This window comes from Xiphias gladius, unplaced genomic scaffold (assembly GCF_016859285.1).
Source record: "Xiphias gladius isolate SHS-SW01 ecotype Sanya breed wild unplaced genomic scaffold, ASM1685928v1 HiC_scaffold_1477, whole genome shotgun sequence".
Classification (NCBI taxonomy): domain Eukaryota; kingdom Metazoa; phylum Chordata; class Actinopteri; order Istiophoriformes; family Xiphiidae; genus Xiphias; species Xiphias gladius.
The window spans coordinates 99862-111065 of NW_024401807.1; the positions used below are offsets into that span (position 1 = coordinate 99862).

The 11204-nt window shown below is 36.7% G+C and overlaps 1 protein-coding gene across 2 annotated transcripts in view; it reads left to right on the plus strand.

Moving 5' to 3' along the window:
• dhrsx (dehydrogenase/reductase (SDR family) X-linked) overlaps positions 1-10977 on the plus strand; it is a 25920-nt gene extending 14943 nt beyond the window's left edge. For both annotated transcript variants that reach the window (XM_040123145.1, XM_040123144.1), the window contains exons 4-7: positions 838-939; positions 1111-1318; positions 5284-5491; positions 7019-10977. In XM_040123145.1, the coding sequence (XP_039979079.1) occupies positions 838-939; positions 1111-1318; positions 5284-5491; positions 7019-7201 (701 nt within the window). In that variant the 3' untranslated portion in view covers positions 7202-10977. The remainder of the gene's footprint in view (positions 1-837; positions 940-1110; positions 1319-5283; positions 5492-7018) is intronic.
• Positions 10978-11204: the final 227 nt, after the last annotated feature.

The window sequence follows — 11204 nt, forward strand, 5'->3', positions numbered from 1 at the left end:
GACTTCACACCAAATGTATCAGCAGATTTGTCAGACAGGTCGTTGTGAATAAAATTTTACCCAAATGGTAGAAACATGATGTGACCCTGTCACTTTTTTATTATCAGTGCTACAAGTAATATTTACACTCAGTTGTCAGGTTATTAAGTACATCTAGCTAAAACTAATGCAGTCTAATCAAACAGTTCTGTGATAAATCCTCATTCATGATGGTTATAATGATAAGTTTTTGTTGAAATTGTGTTACAGGTGTTGATTCAACTGTATAATCATTTTGGAGGCTGCAGTTAGTGGTTCTGTTGAACTGCATTATGTTGACAGGTGTTAAATTATTCAAATAAATGAGGAACAACAGATGCACCACTTTGTATAATGCAATACAGTTTAACAGCACCAAATATTGCAGCCGCCTAAATGATCGTACAGATGATTCAACACCTCTTTAAAACAGTTTTTTTTAAAAACTGAACATTATAACCACATTTATCAGGGGTGGGGTGTGTGAGGGTGGATGTGATGTCGCGTCATGGTTATGGGTGTCACGAGGTACTTTACATCATAGATGTTTCACAGTTTTTAGGATTTTGGATTGGAAAAAATAAAATAACTTCTGTTGTAGTGAATACTATAAAATGAAACCAGGAACAATATTGTAATGAAGTTAATTATGCATGTAATTTACTAATTCAAAAAGAGGTTTAGTGTGAAGTTCCTCTTTGGTTTTTAAAACCGTTTAAATTGGTCAAACTAACTCATCAAATCATATTTATTGTCATGTCTATAGGATCATTCTGTCAGTGCTCTGTGGAATCTGTGCTAACATTTTTTTTTTCACAGCCGAGTTTGTCTTCGTGGACCTTACTTCACTGAAATCGGTGAAACAGTTTGCTCAGACGTTTAGAGACAGAGGTCTCGCCCTCCATGTTCTGGTTAACAATGGTAGGCTGTTTTACTGTTACTGTAAATACAGGATAGGTCATACTAGTGTTACATGTTTGAAAGGGTCAAGCTGTTTGCTGAACGCTTTTGTTTTTTACACAATGTTGAGTGCATGGTCCTTGCTAACTCTAAAACCATATCTTCTCTTCTACATGTGGTTCTGTCATGTAGCTGGGACCATGCTGGTTCCTGAGATGCAGACAGAGGATGGCTTTGAGTTCCACTTTGGTCTCAACTACTTGGGCCACTTCCTACTGACCAACCTGCTGATGGACTTGCTGAAGAGGTCAGGACGACAGGGCTGCTGCTCCAGAATTGTCAACATGTCTTCTGCTACACACTATGCAGGAGTCCTGAACATGGATGACTTAAACAAGAGGTAACGGGAACAAGGAAAACTCTTAATCTGTTGTACCTTAGGCCACTAGGCAGTTTCAAAAAAACTTACTGCCCCACTTTGATCAAGCGAGCACAACAAGCATAAAGCAATAGGAAGCTTCTCCCACAGCTATTATTGTTAATGTTCCTGCTTTAACTACACTAAACATTTTTTTTTTAATGCCAATTTAAAAGCATCTGGTGGCTCGGGAGTGTTTGACATATTACTTCATGTTTTAAGCATTATTTTGTTATTTCTGTACATTTGCTTCAGGTTAAATATTGTTTAGGTAGTGGAGTGACATTGGTCCAGAAACAGACATGTTTCTAAGACGTCTATTCTTAGCTCAAAGTCTATAGTCTACATGAACAGTAGTTGCAAATCTGTGTAAATCTGTGCAGCTGTAACATACCCAAGGACGCAATTGCTACAGCAGAGACAAACCTCAGAGAAACAGTTACAGAGCAGTTTGATCAGTTGAATGTCCTCTAGCAGTCTCAGCATACAGAGCCTCAGAGATATTCATCTGACTTTAAAATGTTAAAATGGAAATTGGAAGTTTCTCCACCTCCATAATTCAGTTCAATTCAATTCAATTTTATTTATATAGCGCCAAATCATAACAGAGGTTATCTGTTAGCACAGTAGAAATATAACATAAAGATGTGTAACAATAATGAGACAAATAATAAAACTAATAATTATAATGAGAGGGTGAATAATAGTACTAATAAAACTAAATATAATAATAGATGATAATCATAATATTTGAAGCAGTGGGTGTTGAGCAGGATCATTGGGGAAGTAGGTGGTTTGCAGTCACAGATCCAGACTCTCTAGCACTAGGGGGATAAATACCTGCAGAAAGCGACAGGAAGAGAGAGGAGAGAGACAAGAAAGCGCAAAACTACGGGAGATAGAAGAAGTCAATTTAGTAACGAGGAATTGATGCCATATGAATGCGTGCAGGTGGAGAGGAAGGGGAGGAAAGAGGAGCTTGGTGCATAATGGGAAGTCACCTGGCATTCTAGGCCTATGGCAGCATAACTAGGGGATGGTTCAAGACAAGCCTGAGCCACTGTAAGCTTTATCAAAAAGGAAGGTTTTAAGCCTACTCATAATTGTGGAGAGGGTGTCTGCCTCCCAGACCAAAACTGGAAGATGGTTCCACAGTAGAGCAGCCTGATAACTGAAGGCTCTTTCTCCTATTCTACTTTTGGAGACTCTAGGAACCACTAACAAGCCTGAGTTCTGGCAGCGCAGTGTTCTAATGGGGTAGTAAGGTACTATGAGCTCTTTGAGATATGAAGGTGCCTGACCATTAAGGGCTTTGTAAGTGAGGAGGAGGATTTTAAATTCTATTCTGAATTTTACAGGGAGCCAATGCAGAGAAGCTAAAACATTAGAAATGTGAACTCTTTTCCTAGTTCCTGTCAGTACTCGCGCTGCAGCATCTTGGATCAACTGGAGATTATTTAAAGATTTGTTGGTAAAGATTGATAATAAGGAATTGCAATAATCCAGCCTAGAGGTAAAAAAGGAAGGACTAGTTTTTCTGTGTCTTTTTGAGAAAGGATGGGCCTGATTTTTGCAATGTTACGTAGGTGAAAAAAGGCAGTCCTTGAAGTTTCTTTTATGTAAGTTAAAGGACATATCCTGAAAAAGACCTCCAAGATTCCTAACAGTGGTGTTGGAGGCCAGGGCAAAGCCATCCAGAGTAACTTAATCATTAGATAAGGTGTTTCTAAGGTGTTGGGGGCCAAGCAGAATAACTTCAGTTTTGTCTGAGTTTATAAGCAGAAGTTGCTGGTCATCCAGGTATTTATGTCCTTAAGGCATGCTTGAAGTTTAGCTAACTGATTGGTTTCGCCAGGCTTCTTTGTCAAATACAATTGGTTATCATCAGCATAGTAATGGAAGTTTATGGAGTGTTTCCTAATAATAAGCCAACAAAGCTCACAAAATAATGAAAGCAGATCAACTCTGCTAAGTCAAACGTAATTGATAAGTTTAACAAATGTAGCCAATGTTCACTCTTGGCTGTATTCAAACATCACCTTCAGTTAGGACGTGTCACATGTTTCTAGATTTTTTCTTAGAAGTTGGGAATGTACATTTGACTATTTAAAACTTATTAACACCCAGAAAATAAAGAAAAAGGGGTGTTCATAAGTGTAGGCTGTGTTCAGACAGACTTTCACTCTGCTTGAAAAAATGCAGCCCTCCTCGTTCATATGAATGTTAGAAGTGCGCTGATGCATCGGGGGGACCGTTGAAGGGGAGGTCGTCCAAACGATGCTGCATTGTACGGCGTCGTCCGAAGGACGCTGCATTGTACGGCGTCGTCTGAAGGACGCTGCATTGTGCGGCAAAACAATCGAATCTAGTTCAACTTTCTCTGCAGTGCAAATTGACATCATCCAGCAAGTCGTGAGGTTGGCTGATCGCATACATTCAATTGTACATTCCTGGTTGATGACTTTGTAATGTGGATACTGTGTTTCCTCTGTTTCATTACCAAACATAATAACAGCTGCCGCAATGATAATTTTCCATAACTCTAAAATCCTGTCTGAGTCTTGCAAACCATTGTGCTGAGTTTTGGGGTCTAATAAAATTTAAACACATAAATCTGTTCCTCCAACTGTGCTTTCTGGATTGTATGTTATTGTCTAAGTGGTACATGAAACAACCCATGATGTCATAGTGATATCATCTCTCCTATCGATTTCATTAAAAGAAATGTAGGATACAGTTTTTGCCGCTTCACTAAAATTGAGGATGGGAATGTCTGTGAGTTGTTTGCTCGACCACTTTGGTCCAGACTGAAATATCTCAAAAACTATTAGACGGATTTTGATTAACTCATGTTCCCCTCAGGATGAGCAGTAATAACTACTGATCCTCTAATTGTTCAGCTTGTCTATTTTTTGCCAGGTACATACATGTATCCAGAACTCAGCTTTATGACCAAATACCTGCAGAACTAATGACATTCACATCAGCACCAGCTGGATGCTATGTTTAGTGCTAATAGACAAATGTTAGCATGCTAACAGGCTATACTAAGATGGTGAACATGAAAAGAATTATACCTACTGAACATCAGCATGTTAGCATTGTTAGCATGCTAATGTTAGCAAGTACAGCATCACAGAGCTGATAGCATGGCTATGGACTCTTTTGTTTGGTTTCATCTGTCTCTAATGAGTGCTTACACTCATTATAGACAGACTTCACGGAAGCACTATATTAAATCGGCCTTAAAAGTGACTGCTTTTAATCAGTGTTTCTCCACCACGACTTTAGGAAGCTTTGAAACAACGTTTTGGCATTCATTTTTGGAAATAAAATTTAAAGGAAATACAGTAATTACCTTGCAGTACAGTAATTTAAGAGTTAAAGTAATAATTGAAATATGAAAAATCCAAATAATTCAAATATTTTAGAGACTTAAATAATTTCCAGTATTTCTAAAATGATGGCTACGGCCAAAATCACTATGAAATAATACATGATGCTACATTATTTACAATACAGTCCTGCAACAGTGCAAATAATACTTTGTGTTTTGGAAAAGCAGACCTGCAATGTGTACAGTTTTTATAATAAGTACCAACATGCATCACCTGAGGTCAGAGCATGCTCTGTTGTAGTTGAATATCTTGCGGTTATTGGTTTTCATAGGAATATTATCTCATAGATAGAATACAGAAGAGGTTTGATCAAGAGCATTACAGCAGCTCCATACAGTTTCAGCTACTTTTATGTTTAAATTCAAAAATAGTGTCTACACTCTTGCTATCAACAAGTATAGTCAACTCGCAGCTCCAAACTATTATTGACTGTCATTGTTCAGTCTTTGAAGCTGACAAAGTGGTGTGTCAGACTGAGAATTTGTGGTTATTTCAACTCCCGAAGGACTTCACAGTTAACCTGCCCTGACTCCCTCTCTCTGTCTCCAGGATCTGCTACAGCTCCCATGGTGCCTACTCTCAAAGCAAACTGGCTCTGGTTCTCTTCACCTACTACCTGCAGGAGCAGCTGACAGCTGGCGGCTTTTCAGTGACTGTAAACGCTGTGGATCCGGGCATGGTGGACACGGCACTATATGACAACCTGTGGAGTCTTGCACAGGCGTTGAAGAAACCAGTGGCCAAGATACTGTTCAGGGTACATTTTTACTAACATTAGTTCTTCCTTTGTTAACACAGTCTAATTCCTTTTATCTCTCCGAAAGGATGGGGCGATATGGCCGGGAAATGAAACTTTTACCTGTTTTTTTTTTTTTGACTTACGTTTTTAATCCTTTCTTCCTCCATGATTGAAGCATCATATTTTTTTAGGAGATCATGAGCAAGATAGTTGAGCATGGCTGTATATTTCAAGAAATACAGGATGTGTGTACATATGTGTATGTGTGTATATATATGTATATATGTGTGTATATATATGTATATATGTGTGTATATATATGTATATATGTGTGTATATATATGTATATATGTGTATATATGTACATATGTGTGCATATGTGTATGTGTATATATGTACATATGTGTGCATATGTGTATGTGTATATATGTACATATGTGTGCATATGTGTATGTGTATATATGTACATATGTGTGCATATGTGTATGTGTATATATGTACATATGTGTGTATATGTTTATATATGTGTATATGTGTACATATGTTTATATATGTGTATATATGTACATATGTGTACATATGTGTACATATGTGTACATATGTGTGTGTATGTGTACATATGTGTGTGTATATGTACATGTGTGTGTATGTGTACATATGTGTGTATGTGTGTACATATGTGTGTGCATATGTGTGTGCATATGTGTGTACATATGTGTATGTGTGTATATATGTGTGTATATGTGTGTATATGTGTACATATGTGTGTGGGTGTATGTGTATGTATATATGTATGTGTATATGTGTATGTATATATGTACCATACATCCTGTATTTCTTGAAATATGCAGCCATGCTCAACTATCTTGCTCATGATCTCCTAAAAAAATATAAAATTAAAAAAAATGTATATATGTGTATATAAATGTGTATATATGTATGTGTATGTGTATATATGTATGTGTATGTGTATATATGTATGTGTATGTGTATGTATATGTGTATGTGTATGTGTATGTATATGTGTATGGATGTATATGTATGTATATGTGTATGGATGTATATGTGTGTATGTATATATGTATGGATGTATATGTGTGTATGTATATATGTATGGATGTATATGTGTGTATGTATATATGTATGGATGTATGTGTGTATGTATATATGTGTGTGTATATGTGTATATATATATGTGTGTATATGTGTGTATATATGTATGTATATGTATATATATCCTATCCTTAGTGAGAATAACACAAAGGATGGTGAATATAGTACATACAGACAGAGCACGACACAAGCATGCTAGTAGTACAACTTTTGGACTGCACAAAGACATTTTGAAACGTTGATTATGCTAATGATGAAGTGTCATGAATGCACACCTACTTTTGAGCACGTGGGGTTCATCAGGTTTCAACTATTAATGTGTTAGATGTTCATCAAGTGAAGAAAGTTTGCTGAATCAAGATTGAAACCTCGCTCATTAAGCTCCTATTTCTGAACACAACCTGTCCTTTTCTTCATGTATGTCCCTTTCAGACTCCAGCAGAGGGAGCATCCACAGCCATCTACACTGCAGCTGCCTCTGAGATGGAGGGGGTGGGGGGCTGTTACCTATACAACGGCCAGAAGACGCAGTCCTCTGACCTTTCCTACGACTCTGAGCTACAAGCAGAGCTGTGGAAGAAAAGCTGTGAGCTTGTGGGCCTTCAGGATGCCTGACACACTCTGCTATGACTCTGAGACAGGATATATAGATCCACTTCCGCCAAAGTCATCTGAGAGATGCTATCTTGAATCAAACCCTCACTTTATTTTGTTAAACACTTAAATAATCTGATTAACAGACCGTCCACATCTGCTTACACAGTTGGTTTTACAGATACAACTTTAGTGAAGAAACTAGCAGGTCTTACTGATTTTCAGTTTTTCGCAGGAGCAAAAGCCAAATACCTTAAAGAAAAAAACAGTATGTTTTGAATATTGTTCCATGTCTGATAAAGATGCCAAAATCTTCCATTCTAAAATTTTACAAACTGGAGCATAAACTATTTAAACTTTGTGATTGTTCTGCTCAGTGTTTATTTACTACCCACATCAGAACCACATCTGATGTAACACCACATCTCTTTTCAGGGGTGAGTGTAATTTTGACCATTCCTTAAAAATAGAGCTTTAAATTGTCCCGACCTAACATGTGTAAGTCTAATCAGGCAAAACAAGTTAAAACACCATTAGGCTAAAAGCGTGGGCTTTTAAGACTATTTTGCATCTGGCTTTGATCCAACATCATATTTTCTGATAGTTGAAAATATTAGAAAATATTATCACTGTATCATTGACCATAGTAAAGTTATCTGTCATCTCATTACTACTGACTACTGGGACATTCCTCCAAAAATATGGGTGTCTTTCTTATAATAAGGCTGTTATTATAATATTAGTTTAATTATTAGTCTATTATTATTATTATTATTACACATCTTTATCTGTAACCTGCATTTGGCTATGTTCTCTTTCCTCCCTCCTATCCCCCCCATCTCTCTCTTTCTCTCTCCTCCACTTTACATACATTACATTGTAGAATATATGTAAAGTGCCCGGAGGTAACTTCTGTTATGATTTGGCGCTATATAAATAGAATAGAATAGAATTGAATTGAATTGAATTGAATCGAATTGATTTCATGACGAAGTAAAGATTAAGTATTTTTCCTTAAAAAGCTAATGATTGTGTTTCATCAGTGGAGGGAATCCAATCTAACCCCACCGTGTTTAAGTCTGTGTGCACAGTGCAAACAGTGATCTGTGGTTCATTTATAGTGTTGTAACACATAGACATGGTTGTGTTTCTGTTGTGTGTACACTTAACTCCTAATATCTGTATGTTTTGTTTTTATTGAACATCAGCTACAGAGTCATGTATGGAGTTGTGCCAAATCAGACTCTAATAAGGGCTCCATGCCAAACTTTTCTGGTAGAGCAGCTTTGTTATGTTAAATATTCAAAGACCTAAATGCCTTAGCAGTGCCTGTCAGAGTTTACAAATGACTCAATTGATTTTTAAAAGGAATATTGTGGCACTGTCTTCATGTATGTTTCCATATGTGTGATCTAATGTGACATTTATGCAAAACTACTGAAAAATGTTGAGTATTTTAAGTTTTCAGACCGTACAAAACATCAGCACTAGTTTAACCCTTAGGTGGGGTTGGGTGCTTAGCTGGATAGATTTTTAGGGTAGATTTCCCATTTGGATACAAAAAAATCAACTTTTTTTAGCCTTAATGAAAACTAATTTTTACATTTATTCTTTATGATTATGATTTATTATAAATCAGCAATCACAGTGTGATATTAAGTAGAATATTAGAAATTGAAAAAAATTCTCTTTATTATTACTACCTAAACAGTCCCTTACCATTCATCATACTCCATTCAAATGTTAAAACGTGCAGATCGAGCGGGAGATGATTGGAATGACTTTTCTCGGCAATATGTCTCATAATTTCCTAAATATTCAACATTTTGTCTGTAATTTTTCCCAGTGAAATGAATGGACAGAATGTTCAATGGCTAGAGTGGGTAACCTCACAAATAGAGTGGGAGAGATGTTAAACTGTTCTGAAAAATTTCTGTTTAACTTGTCCTAACGGCCACAAATTTTACTCATAACAACATAGGACATAGTCAAATTTCTCTTCTTTTACAGAATTTAACTATCTAAGCAAACAGACCTGTACATTTTGCTCCATGAGCCTGTCAGTGGCAGGAGAACCAGCCAGTTACCCCACAAGCTGCAATACAAATTAAGAACCAAATTTTCAGGGAAAAATAGAAACGATCCCTTTATTTAACTCACTTAATTTTCGACATTTTTGATACCACAAACAAATAATTTATATCACTGCATTCAGCAGAGTCTCCAGTCCCTCACAATTTAAAAATTTAGTTGATAGGAGTTACGGGCTTTGACTGGTAACCCAGAGTTCGAGAGGTGTCTTTTGGCTGAATCCATGTCTCATTAAGTAGAAACTAAGCAGTTAAATCACGATGGCAAGCTCTGAGTGCAGTTAGGCACAAAGGGCTGATTCAGATCAGCTGATTAGACTACTTGTATGTGATGTCTGTGGTGTTTATCTAACACTTGACTCAGCCCTTTTTCACTTCATACAAATTTGCATTTTCTAGTTATCATTACTTTTTTCTTGATTGTAACATTTATGGTCTGGCAAAAGTCTATCTCATTCTGGTCATCACAACTCCATAAAAAGAACAAACAAACAATGGTCAATCCCACATACACTGTTCCAATGCCCCAAATACTCACTAGAAACCCAAATATGGATTAATCCACTGCTAAAGATAGTCCCTAACAAATGCACAAACAAATTGTTGTTCAGGTGTTTTCCTGGGATTTATTGATAATATGAAAACTTTGGAATCATTTCAGTCTTATCCCTTAACATTTTCTAACACTTCATATGTAAAATTTTCTTTTCAAATATGCAGACAAAAATTTTCAAATAGTTGGTCATAACAATCTCACAAATTTTGGATATGTATTTTTCTGACAATATTGTAAGTGTAATTTACATTATACTGTATATATATATATATGATTCAATAGGTGCTTGAATCTGTGGAATACAGTGAAATGATTTGTAATAGTTACAGTTATTTGGACAGCGAGACAATTTTTAAAATTTTGCCTCTGAACACTCAATAGATTTGAAAAGAAGCCATCAACATTTGATTGTAGTGTAGACTTTCATCTTTGATTCAAGGGATTTAACAAAAATATTACAGTAACCGTTTAGGATTTACAGCCATTTTTATATATAATCCCTCAATTTCAGAGGCTTGAAAGTAATTGGACAAACCAATACAATTATAAATATAAGGCTTATTTTTAATACTTGGGTAAAAATCCTTTGCAGTCAGTAACTGCCCAAAGTCTGGAACCCATGGACATCACCAAATACTGAGTTTCCTCCCTTGAGATGTTTTGCCAGGCCCTTACAGTAGCCACCTTCAGTTGTTGCTTGTTTGTGGGTCTTTCTGCCTTCAGTTTCATCTTCAGTAAGTGAAAAGGATGCTCAATTGGCTTGAGGTCAGGTGACTGACCTGGTCATTGAAGAATATTCCATTTCTTTCCCTTGAAAAGCTCTTGGGTTGCTCTTGCAGTATGTTTTGGGTCATTATCTATCTGTCCTATGAAGCATCATCCTATCAATTTTGCACCATTTGGCCGAATCTGAGTAGTTAGTATAGCCCTACACACTTTAGAATTAATCCTGCTACTTCTATCAAGTACATCATCAATAAACTCCAGTTCCACTGGCAGCCATACATGCTCATGCCATAACACTGCCTCCACCATGATGGACAGGTAATGTGGTATGCTATGGATCATGAGCCATTCCTGTCCTTCCCCATACTCTTCTCTTCCAATTATTCTGGTACAAGTTAATATTGGTTTCATCTGTCCAAAGAATCTTGTTCCTGAACTGGGCAGGCTTTTTTAGATGTTTTCTGGCAAAGTCTAAACTGGCCTCTCTGTTCTTGAGTGTTACCAATGGTTTTCACCTTGTGGTAAAACCCCCTGTATTTACATTAATGACAGTGTTTTTCTTCACCAAGGTAAGAATTCTGCAACCATCCATTTTAGTTGTCTTCCAGGCCTTTTGGTGTTGCTGAGCTTGCTAGCGCATTCCTTCTTTTTA